The sequence below is a fragment of the Dendrobates tinctorius genome, unplaced genomic scaffold (assembly GCF_039654945.1).
Source record: "Dendrobates tinctorius isolate UK_male_01 unplaced genomic scaffold, ASM3965494v1 ptg000120l, whole genome shotgun sequence".
Lineage (NCBI taxonomy): Eukaryota > Metazoa > Chordata > Amphibia > Anura > Dendrobatidae > Dendrobates > Dendrobates tinctorius.
This window is the reverse complement of record NW_027361788.1, coordinates 42,763,332-42,784,785: the sequence shown is the minus strand read 5'-3', so window position 1 is coordinate 42,784,785 and position 21,454 is coordinate 42,763,332. Positions and strand designations below refer to the sequence as shown.

The 21,454-nt window shown below is 44.9% G+C and overlaps 1 protein-coding gene across 1 annotated transcript; it reads left to right on the top strand.

The window, feature by feature from the left end:
* The first annotated feature begins 16,353 nt into the window (after positions 1 to 16,353).
* Positions 16,354 to 21,452, top strand: TUBA3E (tubulin alpha 3e). Its single transcript, XM_073541254.1, has 5 exons — positions 16,354 to 16,644; positions 17,539 to 17,761; positions 18,835 to 18,983; positions 19,704 to 20,384; positions 21,044 to 21,452. Exons 1-5 carry the CDS (start codon positions 16,642 to 16,644, stop codon positions 21,338 to 21,340), a joined length of 1,353 nt encoding a protein of 450 aa, XP_073397355.1. The 5' UTR covers positions 16,354 to 16,641; the 3' UTR covers positions 21,341 to 21,452.
* Positions 21,453 to 21,454: the final 2 nt, after the last annotated feature.

Below are 21,454 nucleotides of genomic sequence, written 5' to 3'. Positions count from 1 at the left end.
CAACAATCTCTAAATGCCAACTCCAACCACAAACTGCATCTCCAGAACCAGGCAGTAAAAACTAACACTGGCAAACCCTAAGTGCCAGAGGCGAGCGGCCATCAATGAACAGCAGCTAAGACTATCTGGGTAGAAAAGCTCCAGGAACTTCAAATGAACAGATTAACCCATGCACTGCTAGTAAGGATAAAAACTGCAGTTTAATACGGTGGTGAGATACTTCAAACCAGTGCAGAAGTGCGTGAAACCAGGTGCTGCGGTCATCCCTGTGCTATGTCTCATTTAGGGTTTTGCTTTCTTTGCAGTTAGTTGCTTTCTGTGTTGGTTGTATTTTAGATCTGATACATTAGAGTACAGCATAGATCAGATATTACCAGAGGGAGGTATATTGGGAATCTAGTGTTGTCTGAAATCAGCTTTATCAGATACTTCTACTAGGAAATGATCTGGGCAAACAAATGGAAATCCACTCAAGGGAATATTGGGTAAGTTCACACTGGGCATTTTTGCTGCTTTTTTTCTGCAGCAAGATCTGATTTCTTGGCAGGAAAGAAGCTGCGGCAAAAACGCAGGTTTAGGTGCATATTTGGTGCGTTTTTGGTGTCTTTGTCCATGCTAATGTCCATGACTTTTCTGCAGAAATAAACGCTGCAAATAATGATACCTACGTTTTTGCTGCATTTTTTTCAACACCCATTCAAGCCAATGGGTGAAAAACGCTGCCAAAGCGCTGCATAAATGCTGAAAGAAGTGACATTCTCTATGTAAAAAAAAAAGCAGCAAAGCACAAAATACTGATGACAAAAAAACAATGTGTGTGTGGATCTCCTGCCAGGAACGTGGGGTACTCGGTACCGGGCCCGTTGGTTTCAATGGGAGTTGTCACAGTGGCGGTGACCCGGACCATGGCCCTGGGCGTCCATTGTAAAAGGGAATGGTGTTAAGCGTGGCTGATGATGATTAAAGTTTATAAGTGAATGATTCGTGACGCCACCTGTGGTGTTCGGCAATGAAGATGTTAAGCCGACGCTGCAGACAGATCCTCTGGGACAGATGGTGTGGTGCAGCAATGATGTTGTGGCCCTCCACAGGTAGGGCGGTAGTCCCAGGGCAGTGTGGATGGAGAGATAGTGAGGAGAGCGTAATGGTGCAGTGTTAAGCACAGAGATGTAGCAGTGCTGAGTCGGTTGGCGCAGGAATAAGCGGAGGACACCAGGGCATGTAGTTCCAAAGCTTTACTCACAGTCTGTTGTGTGTACAGGTGCCCGCATTCGTGCCGTGTCCTCCAGGTCAGGAGCTCAGCCAACTTCCAGGCAAGATGAAGTACTCCGTTCCAACACTCCGCCAACATGTGCCTTTCCTGAACGTCTCCCTTCTAGCGCCTATTTGAAGTACTCACAGTACTGAGTTACACTGAAGTTCCTCCTTTCAGATGTTCTTAGAACTCTATGTGTACGGCAGACAGCTGTAGCCTGCTTCGGGGACTCCTTGCTACTCAGTCCCGGCTCACTCTCATTGCTGTTGTGCCCCCAAGTCTTGTGTGGGAATAAAGTGGTTACAACTTCTATTCCTCCGGTGTCTGCTGCAGGACCATTAGTATCCATACAACCTCGGGGACCGGACCCCGGCCATGCGCTTAGAACTTGAGGAAGGGCTCTGCTCTAACCCTAGTCCTTAGTTCTCTTCTTCTCCTTACGTTCCATGCTAATCTTTCTTTCTTATGGAGAATTAGACTTTCTGAATGTAACTTTCATGTGCCAGCAGACTCAGGTCACTGAAGTCTGATACAGCACTTCCTTCCATCCCACTCAGGGGATCTTCTCTCACAGACTGACCTAGTCCTAATAATCTCTCGCTCTCTTCTGCAGACTAAGCTCCACCCACCTCCCAGCACTCTTCATGTTCCAAGCAGGGAGCCACCAAGGGTGCTTTGCTACACTACTATGTTGCGTGGGATGCAGGTGTTGGAGTGTGGTCAGGTGTCTCCACCTTATCTGAATGGTGGGGTACCACACCTCAGGAGGAGGTGCAGTACCTCTGTGGCGACTGAACCGTCAGGGGCGCCACATGTGCATGAGATTGCTGAAATCTCATAGCCTTTGCTGGTACTGTAAAAAGCAGCTGAAAATTAGCATTAAAAAAATGTAGCAAAAAAATGCAGCAAAAACGTCCAGTGTGAACATACCCTTTCTGGCAGAAAGGGCCGTGTTTACAGTTTGCGCACCCAAATTTAGTATTACGTCAATGGAAAGTAGAGGTCCATGGTCTTCCAATCACATGATCTTCTACCCCTTCCCTAAATATTCTGCTGATATGCGTCAGCTAACGAAAACAAAGGTGTGTCTGGCCACTTATGGTAAATGCTTTTCAAAATTACTCAGTGGTGCTCTTCATTTTACCAATCCCCCAGCATTGCCAAAGTCCCTGCTAGTCTCTGTACTTAATGCTCCATTTGGACAAGCATATATGACAGTAGAGGAGACATGTTGGTCATCATTGTGGTTTGTAATTGCCTGCAGTGATCACATTTGTCTAGATGGAAGCAGGAAATACAGAGACCTGCAGTCACCCAGAAAGCGGCAGCACTGGGGAAACAGGTAAGTGAGTGTAAGGCTGGAGTCACACTGGCGAGGAATACGGGAGCGTGAGAGGCGCAAAAAGCACGCATTAGACATGGACAAATGATTTTCTATGGGGTACCTCGCACCAGCCGTATATTTCTCATCCGTATCTTACGCTCCGTGCCACTCGCAGCATGCTGCGATTGTCAGCGTACTACGCCCGTAGTACGCCAATGCAAGTCTATGGGTGCGCAAAAAATACGGATTACACACTGAACACACGTGTGACCTGCGAGCAATACGCAGGTCTTTTGGCTGGTGACAGGAAATGGGCCAATCCATCATCAGGAAGCCTAGACATGCAAATGAGCTCAAAAACCGCTCCAGACATCCAGGAAGTACGCCTCCACGGAGTACAGCAGCAGCATGGCGTCCACGTACATTATTGTTGAGATGCTAATTGTCCTGGTGCAGGAGCGTCCCGAAATATGGGACCCACGCGATGCAAATTATGCGAACCGGACAAGAAAGGAGGCGTCATGGAGGCGCAGCTGTCGCCAGATGTACCATGACTTTGGTGACAGACCACGTGATGAGCAGCATAAAATTCGTAAGTGCAACCATAAAAACATCATTAACCTTAGAGCGCTGAAAAATGATTCTACAATCAGCACCCCCCTTCCTGTGCATGTACTTTTATTCGCCTCATGAGGCCGTTACATTTGGATGTGACACGTGGCTTCACACAGCCATAATTAGGGGTTAGGCCACAAGCTCCTCATCCTCCTAGCCAATAAAATTATTTTAAGTGTAGCTAATGAGACCCTGTGTATCGGCCCAATTACATATGCCACCATGGGTAGAAAGCACACCCCAGAAGGCCCCATGCCTAGACTACTGTTAGAAAATGTGACCTCTCAAATATGTGATTTTGACAATCTTTCCTGTCACATTGCAGTGGAAGATGTGATGAAACGGTGGAGAAGCATCCGGGACCAGTACCGCCGGGAACGCCAGCAGCGGTCCAGGAGTGGGGATGCTGGACATGTCAAACGAAAATATATCTACTATGACCGGCTGAACTTCCTCGCCCCAATTCTGGATCTGAGACCGTAAGTACATACCTCACACCACATTACACAAATACATTACACAAATACTTTACAGGGACAAAAATATTGATGTATTTTTGCCTCTGTTCTATTTCATAACAGAACTCAATCCAACCTTACAGATCGAGGACCAGCCTCAGAGGCAGAGCCCATTATAGATCCTGTAGGGGATGAGGTGGCTGGCCCATCTTCTCCCCCTACAAGAAGGATGGCTGAAGATGAGGCATCACAAGACCACACAATGGCTGCCCTACACACCACACCACCAGGACGGTCTGCTGCTGCCACCTCACCCATCCTGGAAGAGCCGGGCAACTTGAGCAGCAGCCCAACTGCCCAGATCAGGTCCTCCCCACAGGCTGCTCTAGCATCACGGCGAACAAGAAGGCGCCAGGTCACTCTTCAAGAGAGCAGGACCAATGTGGACACAGGGGTGCTCAATTATTTGTCCAGAGTAACTACAGATGATGGTGAGGAGGCCTATGCACGTAGCCTCACCCTTTATCTCCATGCCCTTACCCGTGAGGTCAGGCTCCGTATTAGGGGATGTATTCAGATCCTGCTTGATGCAAGCACCCCCCCCCCCCCAATACCCCATATGAGGTTTTTGAATTTCTGGAGAGGTGGCAGCTCTCACCACGAAATTTAATGCGCATGAGACCATCTACACAGATGCTTGCTCAAGCAGGGTCTGAACAGCCCCCAATACGTGGGCCAACACCTCAACCCCTTCCTCCCCCTACCCAACCGTCTATACCGCAGCCCCAAATGTATTCCTCAAGCCAACCCCACCAATATGGCCACTTGTACCCACCCAGTGTTGGAGGCTGGTCCCAACCTGGTTGGGGACGATCTGGCTATCTTGGTGGGTATGAGCCACGGGCCTACCAGAGCCAACAAGAAGCCCCTCACCATCATCATTACTCTGGCCAGTATCCCCAACAGTCCCAGGAGGCTGGACAATTCCAGCATCATGGGCAACAGTATGGCCCCACACAGGGCGATGTTGGCCACAATGTCCAGCAGCACCCACAGGCTGTTCTTCCACGTTCCCCTTCCCCAACATATGAGGATTTATGATTCTGATGGTTGGAGATGTCCAGTGAGATGTAACTGGTGCTCCTAATCTAAATGAAAAAACAGGTGTTCTCCTTCACCAACATTTAGAACATAATTTAACATTCACATTTTTAAACAATGTTTTCCAAACATGAAACAATCCATCATGACAGGCAACGCTACCTCACGCCTTTCAGACAGATATTACATGTGCGTAGAAAAGAGAATCTTTAAATGCGCTATGCTGGAAAATGAAAGGATGAAAATACACTACTCACTTGCTAACGCCTAGGAAAGGCGTGCTCGCCTTAGTTAAGTAGTCACCTTTTTTGTTAGCAATCTCTAGTACAAAATTTCTAGGCGACAAGCATTCAGAATAACCTGCTCTCTCTATGTCTTAACAAGTGAGTTTTGTATTTTCATCCTTTCCGGTATAGCATGCTTAAATATTGTCTGGTGTACAGACAGGTAATATCTGTGTGAAAGCTGTGAGGTAGCCTTGCCTGTCATGGTGGAATCTTTCTATGTTTGGATAACATTATGAGGAAATGTGAGTGTTATCCTGTTGCCTTTATTTTGGTGCTGGAGCTCACATTTTGTTGGCAAATCTAGGTTAATCTAGTGATGCAGCAATGTTGTTTTTGCCTAATGTTTGTGGCTGTTTTGTTATGTAATGTTAATTTAACACCAAGTTAAAGAAGGGACAAAGGGTCATTTTGGCCATTGCCAAATTTGTGTTATGGCAAAATTATGTTTGCCTTTAAGCAAAAAAAAAAAAGAAAAAAAAAAAGGCAAAACTAAATATTTGTCTACTCTACTTAACGTCTGTGTGATTTTTCACAATCCCTCACAACATACTAACAGACACCAACCAATGCACTGAAACACTCATAGAATCATAAAGGCTTGAGTAATATATATTTTGACACACTTAAAGCAACAAATTATAACATAGACACAGCATGCTCTTGCCAAGAAGTTGCCCCCTCAGGTGAGATAAAGTAATTAGTGAAAATATCACGCACTTTGAGGCCAGAGAGTGGTCTACGTTGAGGGTTCATAGGTGGTCTCACCCTGCGCACATTGTCCGGCCTACGCACAACACCATCACAGAGGAGGAGCAATCTTGTATCCTGGTGAAGTCATGCAGAACAACACAGGCTTTCACAACTTCATTCACATTTTGCTCACTCAACTGAATGGCAGACTGGAGTACTCGCCATTTGGCACAAAGAATCCCAAAGGAACACTCCACCAGTCGCCTAGCATGTGATAGGCGCAAGTTAAAAATTCTGCGCCTGTGGTCAAGGTTGCACCGGGGATATGGCCTCATGATATTGCGCGATAACTGAAAGGCCTCATCTGCCACAAGGACATAAGGGACCGATTGTTCAGGGGAGCCTGGTAGCTGGCGTGGTGGTGGTAGATCCAACTGGTTGGTGCGTAGCCGCTGAGCCATTATGGAAGTATTGAAGACTCTAGAGTCTCCCATCCTTCCATAGGCCCCAATGTCAACAATTATAAACTTGTATTGAGGGTCTACCAGAGCCAACAATACAACAGAAAAGTATTGTTTATAATTGAAGAATTGGGAGCCTGAGTTCGGCGGCTTACGCACCCTGATATGTTTGCCATCCAGGGCCCCAATACAATTTGGAAACTGGCAGTCCTCCTCAAACTCCCTTGATATCCTTAACCAGTCTTCCATCCTGGGCTCGGGTAGGACCACCTGATGGAGTCTTGTCCAGATTTCTGCACATGTAGACCTCACTATGCCTGAAATGGTTGATTTTCCTATGAGAAACTCATGATGGAGGGCGGCATAAGACAGGCCAGTGGACAGGAAGCTGTAGAACAACAGAAAGAGTACAGTTTAGAATGGCTAAAGTAAAAAAAAAATCAGTTACATGCCGACCAAACTTGTTAGGAAATGAGAGAGAAGAACACACACATATTTGGTGGCACAATGACTAAGTGATATGCTGGACATATTAGATCTAACATTCTGCTGTGTCAGGTGAATCATATTTGGAGTAAGATGATGGCATTAAACTTTGTCCAAGAAGGCCAAAAAACATAATTTAGCACACACATTAGGAATATAAGGAATGTGGTTGTGTAGTACATACCGTATTGTGAGTAGAAGTCGCTCCTCTGCAGATATGGCTTTGCGCATCCTTGTGTCCTGAAAGGTTATCCCAGGGCGCACTGTCTCCAAGAGTCGATCAAATGTGGCAACGCTCATGCGACAGTACTGGTAAAATTTCTCCGGATGCTCCCGCAGAGAAGAATAGAGGCGGTGAAAATGACCTCTTGTGATTCGTTGCCTCAAAAGTGGATGTACCCACATGCGTCTCCTCCTCCGTGGATCCACTATCACAGGATATGGTTGCCCAAAGCGCCGTGACAAAAGCCAGGTAAAGAGAACCTGCTCAGTTGTATTGAATCGCAGACCCTCTGCCATGCTGCACAAAGAACACCAACACACCTCGTGAAAGCAAGGTGACAAATGTACAGAATGTAGGCAGCCACCTGTTTCTGAGTGTCTAAATAGGGTGCAGGCTAATGATTTAAATTGTTTGCAGGCCTGAAAACCGTTAAATGTCCATTTTGCAAGGCTGCGAGAAAATCTCGCCATACGGATTGCATACGGATGCCACACGGATTACATACGGATGCGCACATGCGCAAAATACGCGACCTCACCTGGCTTACGGATGACCTACGGAGCACTATTTAGTGGTCATTCATCCGTATTACGCAAGTAAACTATGGACCGTATTTTGCGCAGGTTAGTGTGACTCCAGCCTAAGGCCTCTTTCACACATCAGTATTTTTGATCAGTATTTTTGATCAGTATTTGTATGCCAAAACCAGGAATGTCTCCAAAATGAGGAACAGGAGTCAGTCTTTCAATTATATTTTTTTCACGGTAAGTTCCATTCCTGGCTTTGGCATACAAACACTGATGCAAAATACTGACCAAATACTGACGTGTGAATGAGCCTTAAGGGTGTGTGCACACGTTGCGGTTTTCGCTGCGGATTTAGTCCTGCGGATCCGCAGCAGTTTCCATGCGGTTTACAGTACCATGTAAACCTATGGAAAACCAAATCCGCTGTGCACATGTTGCGGAAAATTCCGTGCAGATTCGCTGCGGTTTATTTTCCGCAGCATGTCACTTCTTTTTTTGCGGAACCGCAGCTGCATTCCATGTTCCAGGACATACAAATAAAATTCTCTCTCTCATGCGGTTTCTCTGCGGAAAAGGCCGCAGGAAAAACTGCAACGTGTGCACACACCCTAAGGGCTCCACACACATTAGATAGCTGTTGGCCCAGAATACTCAAAACACAGAATCTCTTGGACTGTTCCTATGTTCTCTTTGAGGGGGCTGCTGACAGACTGATGGCTTAATTCTCTGACAACAAAAGATCAAACACTGCAAATCCAACATGCTGGATCCTTTTCTAGGGTCCCATACACATTAGATTGCTGGCTGATCGCACTGATATTGGCGGGATCAGCCGACCTTAGTATAATGGGTTTCTAGGGTCTCATACACATTAGATTGCTGGCTGATCGCTCTGATATTGGTGGGATCAGCCGACCTTAGTGTAATGGGTTTCTAGGGTCTCATACACATTAGACTGCTGGCTGATCGCACTGATATTGTCAGGTTCTGATGATCTTAGTGTAATGGGTTTCTAGGGTCCCATACACATTAGATTGCTGGCTGATCGCACTGATATTGGCGGGATCAGCCGACCTTAGTATAATGGGTTTCTAGGGTCCCATACACATTAGATTGCTGGCTGATCGCACTGATATTGGCGGGATCAGACGACCTTAGTATAATGGGTTTCTAGGGTCTCATACACATTAGATTGCTGGCTGATCGCTCTGATATTGGTGGGATCAGCCGACCTTAGTGTAATGGGTTTCTAGGGTCTCATACACATTAGACTGCTGGCTGATCGCACTGATATTGGCGGGTTCAGACGATCTTCGTGTAATGGGTTTCTAGGGTCCCATACACATTAGACTGCTGGCTGATTGCACGGATATTGGCAGGTTCAGACGATCTTAGTGTAATGGGTTTCTAGGGTCCCATACACATTAGACCGCTGTCTGATCGCACTGATATTGGCGGGTTCAGACGATCTTCGTGTAATGGGTTTCTAGGGTCCCATACACATTAGACCGCTGTCTGATCGCACTGATATTGGCGGGTTCAGACGATCTTCGTGTAATGGGTTTCTAGGGTCCCATACACATTAGACCGCTGTCTGATCGCACTGATATTGGCGGGTTCAGACGATCTTCGTGTAATGGGTTTCTAGGGTCCCATACACATTAGACTGCTGGCTGATTGCACTGATATTGGCGGGTTCAGACGATCTTAGTGTAATGGGTTTCTAGGGTCCCATACACATTAGATTGCTGGCTGATCGCACTGATAATGGTGGGTTCAGACGATCTTCATGTAATGGGTTTCTAGGGTCCCATACACATTAGACTGCTGGCTGATTGCACTGATATTGGCGGGTTCAGACGATCTTAGTGTAATGGGTTTCTAGGGTCCCATACACATTAGACCACTGTCTGATCGCACTGATATTGGCGAGTTCAGACGATCTTCGTGTAATGGGTTTCTAGGGTCCCATACACATTAGACCGCTGTCTGATCACACTGATATTGGCGGGTTCAGACGATCTTCGTGTAATGGGTTTCTAGGGTCTCATACATATTAGACTGCTGGCTGATCGCACTGATATTGGCGGGATCAGTCAACCTTAGTGTAATGTGTACGGTGCCTTTACAGTTACTTATTTTCTACCATTGTAAATGTTTGGTAAAATATACCGTAATTGCATAATCACTGACATGCTGGTTCGAGGAAAACGGGTCTTAATTAGCCAACGTACACTCACTGGCCACTTTATTAGGTACACCTGTCCAACTGTGTGTTAAGACTTAATTTCTAATCAGCCAATCACATGGCGGCAACTCAGTGCATTTAGGCATGTAGACATGGTCAAGACAATCTCCTGCAGTTCAAACCGAGCATCAGTATGGGGAAGAAAGGTGATTTGAGTGCCTTTGAACGTGGCATGATTGTTGGTGCCAGAAGGGCTGGTCTGAGTATTTCAGAAACTGCTGATCTACTGGGATTTTCACGCACAACCATCTCTAGGGTTTACAGAGAATGGTCCGAAAAAGAAAAAAAATCCAGTGAGCGGCAGTTCTGTGGCCGGAAATGCCTTGTTGATGCCAGAGGTCAGAGGAGAATGGGCAGACTGGTTCGAGCTGATAGAAAGGCAACAGTGACTCAAATTGCCACCCGTTACAACCAAGGTAGGCAGAAGAGCATCTCTGAACGCACAGTGCGTCGAACTTTGAGGCAGATGGGCTACAGCAGCAGAAGACCACACTGGGTACCACTCCTCTCAGCTAAGAACAGGAAACTGAGGCTACAATTTGCACAAGCTCATCGAAATTGGACAGTAGAAGATTGGAAAAACTTTGCCTGGTCTGATGAGTCTCGATTTCTGCTGCGACATTCGGATGGTAGGGTCAGAATTTGGCGTAAACAACATGAAAGCATGGATCCATCCTGCCTTGTATCAACGGTTCAGGCTGGTGGTGGTGGTGTCATGGTGTGGGGAATTTTTTCTTGGCACTCTTTGGGCCCCTTGGTACCAATTGAGCATCGTTGCAACGCCACAGCCTACCTGAGTATTGTTGCTGACCATGTCCATCCCTTTATGACCACAATGTACCCAACATCTGATGGCTACTTTCAGCAGGATAATGCGCCATGTCATAAAGCTCGAATCATCTCAGATTGGTTTCTTGAACATGACAATGAGTTCACTGTACTCAAATGGCCTCCTCAGTCACCAGATCTCAATCCAATAGAGCATCTTTGGGATGTGGTGGAACGGGAGATTCGCATCAGGGATGTGCAGCCGACAAATCTGCGCCAACTGTGTGATGCCATCATGTCAATATGGTCCAAAATCTCTGAGGAATGCTTCCAGCACCTTGTTGAATCTCTGCCACGAAGAATTGAGGCAGTTCTGAAGGCAAAAGGGGGTCCAACCCGTTACTAGCATGGTGTACCTAATAAAGTGGCCAGTGAGTGTAAATGCATTGAGAAACACTCATTTCCCGATAATCATCCAGGGTGAACAGGCTCCCAATCACCAGACGAATTAACAAAATGCTTGACTGTCGCTGAGATGATTTTTAGGCTTGCTTAAATGAATTGCTCTAAGCAGCACATTGTCCTGTGTAAACGTGCTGCCGAGAGCAATGACTGTCTATGCAAAAAGAACCATCTACATTACCGATCCTATGTCTAAACACTAACAAGTAGCTGATCAGCAGACGTTTAATGGATGATGAACACCAATGTGAAGACCCCTCAACTACAACACAAGCAGTCTGATATCAGGTGTGTCATTAGTAGTGCTGGGACACAAGACCAGATAGGAAATCTGTGGATAAAACCATCACGCTCACATCCTGCGCTGCCAATGCTGCCATGCTAAATGCTTTTACATACAGAAAATGTATAAGAACTGGGGTAAAGATCCACCAGCAACTAAGAAAGCCTTCTGTAATTGTGGAAGACCCCATCATGAATGAAATTCATGGGAAACCCCCCAATCCAGAGATCTGATTAGGCCTCTTTCACAGGTCAGCGTTTTTCGGCTGTCAGTTTTATCTACAGAGGATGGACACGTTATTTTATATGGGGCGTTTCTCATGTCCAATTTGCACTGCAGACTGATGATCCACATGAAGAAGCAGCCATGCTGTGTGCATCAGAGCTCTGCTGGAGTGCATGGCAATGACTGGATGCTGGGGTCCTGCCATGGGTTCTGCTTCACTTCCTTAATGAAGCTGGTCTGGTTTTCTGGGTCAGTTAGCAGTTAAACAAGCTCTGTCCTGTCGATCCCCCTCTGTTCTGTGCTCCAGGAATCTCTGCCTGGAAACCACAAACAAGACGCCTTCCATTAGGTCTCGGGGCAGTGGGTTCCTGAGCAACAAACTCCCACCAGACTGATATTTCTATGTCATATGAGGTCAATATATAAATATATATCTCAATGTTCACACATATATAAAGGCTTATCAATATTTTATGTAATAATGTAGATAATATATGGGGTATATAAGAGAACGAAATTATGTCTAGAGTTGTCTATGAAAGCCCCCATACTATGTCACAAATAGAAGTAAATCCGCACAAGAAAGTGGAGTGCAGGTAAGAAAAGCTCTAACTTTACAAAATAAGAGCAGAATTCTGACCATGTAAAATAAGGGCACATGTACTTGTACACCATGTAAGTACAGTGCAAAAGTGTTAGGCATGGGTAAAAGAAATGCCGCACAGTACGGCTATATTCACACATTGCGTTTTTTTAATGCACATTAAAAGCTTCTTTTTACAGTACCAGCAAAAGCTATCAGACTGCAGAAATCTCATGCACACACTTGTTTTTTTTTCTTGACTGAATTGTAAAAACTGCCTTTTTAAATCCACACCACATCGTTCTTTCAACGTTTTTGCAGTGTTTTTTTTTCAGCCAGAGAAAGTCAGAAATCCCAGCTAAGTATTTTTGCAGCATTTTTGGTGTATAAAGCTAATTTTATTAACCCCTTAACCACCTTGCAATTTTCAACTTTTGCGTGTACATTTCTTGCTCCCCTTCTTCCTGGAGTCATAACATTTTTACCTTGTTAACAGCCACGGGTGGATCGCGGATACCATGTGGGTATGGCATGGCGTTGCAAAATGAAGTGATAGCCTTCCTTATTCAAAATCCCTTTTACCTTGTACAAATCTCCCACTTTACAGGAGAAATTGGACTGGAAAAGTTATTGTGCAATTTGTCCTGAGTACGCCGATACCTGATATGTGGTGGGGGGAACCACTGTTTGGGCGCATGGCAGAGCTCGGAAGGGAAGGAGCGCCGTTTTACTTTTTCACTGCAAAATTGGCTTGAATTCGGATCGGATGCCATGTCAAGTTTGGAGAGCTCCTGATGTGCCTAAACAGTGGAAACCCACATGTGACCCCATTTTGGAAACTAGACCCCCCAAGGAACTTATCTAGATATGTGGTGAGCACTTTAAACCCCCAAGGGCTTCACAGAAGTTTATAAAGTACAGCCGTACAATTAAAAAAGCATATTTTTTTTCCACAAAAATGATCTTTTCACCCCCAATTGTTATTGTCCCAAGAGTAACAGGACCCCAAAAGTTGTTGTGCAATTTGTCCTGAGTACGCTGATACCCCATATGTGGGGGTAAATCACTATTTGGGCGCATGGCAGAGCTCGGAAGGGAAGCAGTGCCATTTGACTTTTTTGGCTGGAATTGAGATCGGATGCCATGTCGTGTTTGGAAAGCCCCTGATGTGCCAAAACAGTGGAAACCCCCCAATTCTAACACCAACCCTAACCCCAACTCACCCCTAGCCCTAACCCTAGCCCTAATGGGAAAATGGAAATAAATAAATTTTTTTTATTTTATTATTTTTCCCTAACTAAGGGGGTGATAACGGGGGGTTTGATTTACTATTTATGGCGGTTTTTATGTTTGGCGGCTGTCGCACGCTAAAAGACGCTTTTTATTGTAAAAATAGTTTATGCATCACCACATTTTGAGAGCTATAATTTTTCCATAGTTTGACTCACCGAGTCATGTGAGGTCTTATTTTTTGCGGGACGAGTTGATGTTTTTATTGGTACCATTTTCGGGCACGTGACTTTTTTGATCGCTTTTTATTCCGATTTTTGGGATGCAGAATGAGCAAAAACCAGCGTTTCATGAATTTCTTTTGGGGGGTGCGTTTACACTGTTCAGCGTGCGGTAAAATTGATAAGGCAATTTTATTCTTCGGGTCAGTAGGATTACAGCGATACCTCATTTATGTTGTTTTTTTATGTTTTGGCGCTTTTATGCAATGAAAACAATTTTGTATAAAAAAATAATTATTTTTGCATCGCTTTATTCTGCGACCTATAACTTTTTTACTTTTTCGCTGATGACGCTGTGTGGTGGCTCTTTTTTTGCGGGACAAGATGACATTTTCAGTGGTACCATGGATATTTATATCCATCTTTTTGATCGCGCGTTATTGCATATTTTGTTCGGCGGTATGATGATAAAGCTTTATTTTTTGCTTAGTTTATTTTTACTTTTTAAGGGGTTCAATAAAGGGGTTAACTAGTGGGACAGTTTTATAGGGCGGGTCATTACGGATGTGGCGATACCAAATATGTGTACTTTTGTTTTTTTTTATTTTCAAAAAATGAATTTATCAGGGAATATTTTTTTTCATTTTTTTATAAATTATTTTTACTTTTTTTTTTTTTTAAAGTTTATTACAATGTCCCAGGTGGGACATCACTGTCATGTGACAGATCGCTGATCTGTCACATCACAGATCGCTGTGACAGATCAGTGATCTGTCAAAGGCAGTGCTGTAGGCTTCCTCATGCTGGCGCTTTGCAGGCATGAGGAAGCAGCCTCCGTGCAGGCCCCCGAAGGTCCCCGCTACTATTTTGGATTCAGGGACCTACAGGGAAGGAGACCCCCACAGCAGCGCTGCACATTGCGCTGCTGCGGGGGGTCTCAGGGAAGCACGGAGGGAGCCCCCTCCCGATGCTTCCCTAAACCCCCGATACACTGCGATCGTGTTGGATCGCAGTGTGCCAGGGGTTAACGTGTCGGGGGCAGTCCGTGACCGTCCCTGACACATAGTGCCGGGTGTCAGCTGTGATAATCAGCTGACACCCGGCCGCGATCAGCTGTGCTCCCCCTGTGAGTGCAGCTGATCACGCTAGACGTACTATTCCGTCCTTGGGACTTAGGTCCCAGGTCACATGGATGGAATAGCACATCTAATGTAGGAAAGGGGTTAAGAGGGAAGATGTGCCTATGGGATGGAGGATGTGTGATGGGTATATGGGCACGGGAGGGGGTGATTCATTTCTGTCATGTGCTATCTGGTCCTTTCTGGGGGGCAGACAATGGCTGGGAGCTTATATTCCTTTTTATGCTAGATTTCTCCCACCACTCGGTCAGTGTCTGCAGAGGTGTTGTCAAGTGGGAAAACTGTTGCTCATAGCAACCAATCACAGCTCAGCTTCTTTTAAACAGCTCTGGTGAAAAGAAAGATGCTTCGTGATTGGTTGGTGACACACACATACATTCAATTTTATATCTATACTGTAGATACCCCTTTTCACATGTCAAGCGCCAAGGAATAAATGGTGCTATAATAATCATATATATAACATGCCATGTTTGTATGTACTCCGTATATACACACACATTTGTATGTACTCCATGTATATATATATATATATCATATTTGTATGTACTCCATGTATGTATATGTGTGTGTGTGTATATATATAAAAGAAGCCATGTTTGTATGTACTCCATATATATCATATTTGTATGTACTCCATGTATGTATGTACTCTCTCGCTCTCTCTCTATATATATATATATACATACTGTATACATATACACTGCTCAAAAAATAAAGGGAACACTTAAACAACAGAATATAACTCCAAGTAAATCAAACTTTTGTGAAATTAAATTGTCCACTTAGGAAGCAACACTGACTGACAATCAATTTCACATGCTGTTGTGCAAATGGAATAGACAACAGATGGAAATTATTGGCAATTATCAAGACACCCTCAATAAAGGAGTGGTTCTGCAGGTGGGGACCACAGACCACATCTCAGTACCAATGCTTTCCGGCTCATCAAGAGAATGCCAAGAGTGTGCAAAGCAGTAATCAAAGCAAAAGGTGGCTACTTTGAAGAACCTAGAATATAAGACATATTTTCAGTTGTTTCACACTTTTTTGTTAATCATATAATTCCACGTGTGTTAATTCATAGTTTTGATGCCTTCAGAGTGAATCTACAATTTTCATAGTCACGAAAATAAAAAAACCTCTTTGAATGAGGTGTGTCCAAACTTTTGCTCTGTACTGTATATATATATGCCATGTTTGTATGTATGCTATATTTCTATGTACTCCAGGCTTTTACACCAGATCTGATCTCCTGAGGGTTCTTCATGAGGTAACTTCACATTATGAAGCCATTTATTGATACGGCCATACAAAGCACACAATGCAGCTCCTTCCCATATTTAGTAGTGAGTCAATGGACTCGGGATTGGGGTTGTAGATTGTAGATGCACCCACAGACTTTCGCTCATCGTCACCCTTTATGCCAAGTTCAGACATCACTGAGAAAGTGACCAGTTGTCATTAAAAAACAATATGGCGGCTGATCAGCTTGTCACTTTATCTAAAATGGCGGCAGAATGGCAATCACACTGGCTTTATTAGTAATATACATCATTTGTTTGGAAATGTGAGGTTTCTAGATACCATTTTATTACATGTGAAGGCACAAGCTGCGCAGCGTCTAGTGACGCATGAGGTAACTTGGTGTTTACTACTGCCCTCTTGTCTACATTCCCACATCACTGAGCCGCTACTTCAAACGACCGTTAAATGTCAACTTCCCGCGCAGTGGGAACATGACCAGCCAACCAATCACGGCTGTTCCAAGCAGCCTAGCAACCAATCAGAGCCTGCACGCACTATCTGTACAGTTAGTGAGAGTGTCACTGGATGTATTTTCCCGCGCTCTCAGCAATTTCATCCAATCAGCAGCGGCAGACACGCTCGAGCGCACCGCAAGTGTCTTATAAGCTGTGACCCTGAGCTGGAGATCTGACAGACAGTTGGCGAGGAGCGTCGTGCTGACTGGGAGAGACTTGAAGTGAAGCGGCGATCACCCAGCGCGGAACAAGAATCCTGTGGTAGACAGTACGTCCCTCTGCGGAAATAACTATGGTAAGAGAAAGCTTCCACCCGCTCCCCCCATGTGCGGAGCCCGGGCTCAGCTTATAGGACGGTAGCGCAGTAGCCATATCATACCTGAGTGCAGGCCTGAGGCAGCAGTGGGTTACATGACGGTGACGCACTGTCATCGGTGGAAGCGTGGCTAGTGCATAGTGACCGCTGAGATGAAAGCCAACCTCTCATGATGCCGGTGTGTGATAGGCTGGATGGAGATGAAGAGCAGGGTTGTGTAATGTAACTGATGCAGCTCATAACGATGGTCTATGGACAGGGCTCCCCCCTAATACCAGGCCTCCCCTGTACTACTGATATGTTATTAGTTTGGACAAGCATACCAAATATGCTATATAAAAAGTACTTTTAGATTTTATTTTTAAAATATATTAACTTTTTTTATTGGATCTGCAATCACTTGATCAAGAATACTGTAATATTATAGTGTATTGTAAAATTACCTATCTCCTTTAAATCCTAGCAGCATACTGGACTCAATAGGCGTAGGAACATGATACACACATGGACTTACAGTAGACACCACAGATGCCCTGACAACACCATCAGTTAAATTGCAGGATGGAGGTCATTTCCAAATGCCACTGTCATGATTGTCAGTGGGCTCTAAGAGGTTAAAACTACATTGATCAGAACTAGTGTCAACTGTTAGGCGTAGGTGCGGTTTCCTTCGCCATAGGGGGCACAACATGTACAGTGAATATTGCAAATTGAAACATGGGCAGAATGGGTCATGCAAGTTTCCCCTGGTGCTAGCCCATCGAGCACTGGCCACTGCAGGTTTTAATTTCATATTGGTTTTCTAGATTGCACATAAAAATATAAATTCCACAGAAACTCACCCTTGACTACATTCTCCTATTATTCTTGCAGCGCGAGTGCATTTCAGTCCATGTCGGCCAGGCCGGAGTTCAGATTGGCAATGCATGCTGGGAGTTATACTGCCTGGAACATGGCATTCAGCCTGATGGACAAATGCCCAGCGATAAAACCATTGGTGGAGGAGATGACTCGTTCAACACATTCTTCAGTGAGACAGGAGCCGGCAAACATGTGCCCAGGGCGGTGTTCGTGGATTTGGAGCCCACGGTGGTTGGTAAGTTCTTATTTTATGCAACACTAAGGCCTCTTTCACACTTCAGTTTTTTGCATCAGTTATAATCCGCCAAAAAGGCGGACAAGCGGATCCGTTCTCAACTGATGTGAACGGATGGCACAGGATCCGTTTTCAGACGGATCCTGAAAATGAGGAATCGCTGGCCGGGAAAAGAGAAAGAGAGAGAGAAAAAGAGAGAGAGAGTTTTTTTTGTTTGTCCGGCACCCAGAAAGAAATTCGGGTTAAATCAGTGTTTGCAGGATCCGCCAGAGAAAAAAACGTTACAAGCTCCGTTTTGAAATTTTTGAGGATGGTGACGGACAGCAACTTTTGGCGGATCCTCACAAAAAACGGATGCAACGGACAGCAATCCGACACAATCCGCCATTAATGCAAGTCAATGGGAAAAAAACGGATCCTCAAAAAAAATTTGAGGATCCGTTTTTTTTCAAAACCTGGCGGATTGTGACTGATTGTAAAAAACGGAAGTGTGAAAGAGGCCTTACATCTGACTTCATGATGACATAGTAATGGAGGATTTCCACAGGTGAAATTACTAGACAAGGACACATCTCATTCACATGCCTCAGCATCTGAATTTTACTGTAGGTTTTTGGTGCCGATTTCACCCTTTACATTGGGCAAAGCCTTATGTACTTGGAATCGCTCCAACAGTTTCAATGTTAGGCCTGTTTCACACGTTTTTTGTGTCCGCCAAACGGATCCGTTTCTGTTTTTTGCCGCAAACGGATCCGTTTTTTTGACGGATCCGCGGTAACCGTTAATGGAAGTCTATGGGACAAAAAACGGATCCTCCAAAAAAAATGGCGGATCCGTTTTTTGACGGAAACGACGGATTTGAAAAAAACGGAAGTGTGATCCAGGCCTTAGACTGTAATAAGAGCTGAAACGTTTCTTACCTGATTGTCAGCTAGAGCCATTTCTATAAGTGAAGCAGAAGTTATGGCAGGTTCAGATTAGCTAGGAGCTGCTCAATACCTTCAGATAATGTCACGTATCATCCAGAATTAGGGCTTTTAGGAGTTACTTATCACCGATGTGTTCCTGTGTAGATGAGGTGCGCACCGGCACATACCGCCAGCTATTCCACCCCGAACAGCTCATCACCGGAAAGGAAGATGCTGCCAACAATTACGCTCGAGGACATTACACCATCGGGAAGGAGATAGTCGATTTGGTGCTAGATCGTATACGCAAGTTGGTGAGTGCAAGTGACTGCGCTGCTGAATACTCATGTGGTATTATTTGCTCTAGTAATTGAATGAAAAGACAATTTATGATTTTGGAAGTCAATAGGGGTAGCGGTCACTATGGCGCGCCAGGAGAGCGGTAAATGGAAGTCAGCGATCCACTGCAGCTCCAGCCGTACACCTCCAATGGAGGATAGTGAACTGGACAATGAAAATGAACGGTCAGTGGAGTGCTAAGGACACAGGTGGCAGTTTCAACCTGATGAAGATGGGGTTACCGTTGAAACGCGTTGTGGGCTAAAGAAGAAACTATAACTTTGTCCTTGTTTTCAATAGCGCTCTGCTGACTGTTCATTTTCATCGTCTAATTTATGATTTTGGGCTGTGCTAACCGAAAGGAAGATCCCTAGGATAGGTCATCAATATCAGACCAGCTCTGGTGATTTATGGATGTAAGCGGCAGCCACTAACAGAGACTGCAGATCCTTGCTTAGTAACATCCTCTCTTATTACACCTTATGCCAACAGTATTAGAAGGGTCCAGTCAAAGTTTAGACAACTTTCACACTCCAGGCTGAACTCAACAGCATCATAAGGTCTTTAAATAGTGATAGCAGCCTCTATGGCCATGGACTGATTTATACATATTGAGATGATGGAAGGATTTACTAATGACAGTTGTGTGCAATAGGTCAGCCCTGATGGAACAATAATTACCTTTTTTCTTGCAGGCTGATCAGTGCACCGGCTTACAAGGTTTCCTCATTTTCCACAGTTTTGGAGGCGGCACTGGCTCAGGATTTGCATCTCTTCTAATGGAGAGACTATCTGTAGATTTTGGCAAGAAGTCCAAGCTTGAGTTTGCCATCTATCCAGCACCACAAGTGTCAACAGCAGTGGTGGAGCCATATAATTCCATACTAACCACGCACACAACGCTGGAGCATTCAGATTGTGCTTTTATGGTGGACAATGAGGCCATTTATGACATTTGTCGCCGAAACTTGGACATTGAGCGTCCAACATACACAAATTTAAACCGCCTCATTGGGCAGATTGTGTCCTCCATCACTGCCTCTCTGAGGTTTGATGGGGCTTTAAATGTTGATCTCACGGAATTTCAGACCAACCTTGTTCCATATCCACGTATCCATTTCCCACTGGTCACGTACGCTCCTGTAATCTCTGCAGAGAAGGCCTACCATGAGCAGCTGTCTGTGGCTGAAATAACCAATGCCTGCTTTGAGCCAGCAAACCAGATGGTAAAGTGTGACCCTCGCCACGGCAAATACATGGCATGCTGCATGTTATACAGGGGCGATGTGGTACCCAAGGATGTCAATGCTGCTATCGCGACCATCAAGACAAAACGCACTATTCAGTTTGTAGACTGGTGCCCAACAGGATTTAAGGTTAGTATTAAAAGCCCACGTTCATCCAATAAATAAGACACATTTGACATTTTTCACACTTAATATCTACAGGAAGCTATTAAGTCTTTGCTTATCTGCTCCACCACAGACAGGGAACCAAATGTAAAGGTTGATCATGGAAGATGTTATTCTGCACAGTACTAATTTAATGGGTTTTCTCCAACTATTTAAGTGAAGACGTGCCATCATTATTAGCGGGGGTCCAATTTCTGGGACCACCAGTGATCCTGAGAGTGAAGGTGATCATCACTATTTTTCCTACACTGTGACATTTCAGTCAACTGCTGCTCTACAGCCTCAAGATTGTTGGGGGTCCTAGAACGTTGAACCCCACTGATCATAAAGTAATGGCATATTCTAGCTAGGTAAAGATCATCAATATAGCAAGCCTGAAAACCGCTGTAACATTGAGAGGGCAGTGAGACACTGCCTTACGTGTAAAGCAGCAGCTATTAGAGACTTCAATCAGGTATTACTCCAGCCCTCTTGCATAAATATTGAAATCTCAAAAATCTTTTTCAAAACTGGAAAGTGTAAAAAATTAATGAAGGATCAGCCAAACTAAGTCTCCCCACTCTGTGCAGAAGCCTGTTAGGCTAGCTTACTGCTTACAGAACCATTGCTTTCTGTCTCCACAGGTCGGAATCAACTACCAGCCCCCCACAGTGGTGCCCGGAGGAGACCTGGCCAAAGTGCAGCGTGCTGTGTGCATGCTTAGCAATACTACAGCCATTGCAGAGGCGTGGGCCCGGCTGGACCACAAGTTTGATCTGATGTATGCTAAGCGTGCCTTTGTGCACTGGTACGTGGGAGAGGGAATGGAGGAAGGAGAGTTCTCAGAGGCCCGAGAAGATCTTGCAGCGCTGGAAAAGGATTATGAAGAAGTGGGAATTGATTCGGTTGATGGGGATGCTGAGGAGGGAGAGGAATACTGAGGTGATAGAAGGGACCAGTCATATGTGATAGAACTGGTAGAAGTGTTTAGTTACTTGTTCTCTGTAGGTTTCAGTTTAGTTTTTGCAATAAAAGTTCTGTTGATTGAATTGATG

Coding starts and splice junctions, on each gene's coding strand:
- TUBA3E (XM_073541254.1), top strand. Junction 18,984..19,703: donor TAGATCGTATACGCAAGTTG/GTGAGTGCAAGT, acceptor TTTTTCTTGCAG/GCTGATCAGTGCACCGGCTT. Junction 20,385..21,043: donor GGTGCCCAACAGGATTTAAG/GTTAGTATTAAA, acceptor CTGTCTCCACAG/GTCGGAATCAACTACCAGCC.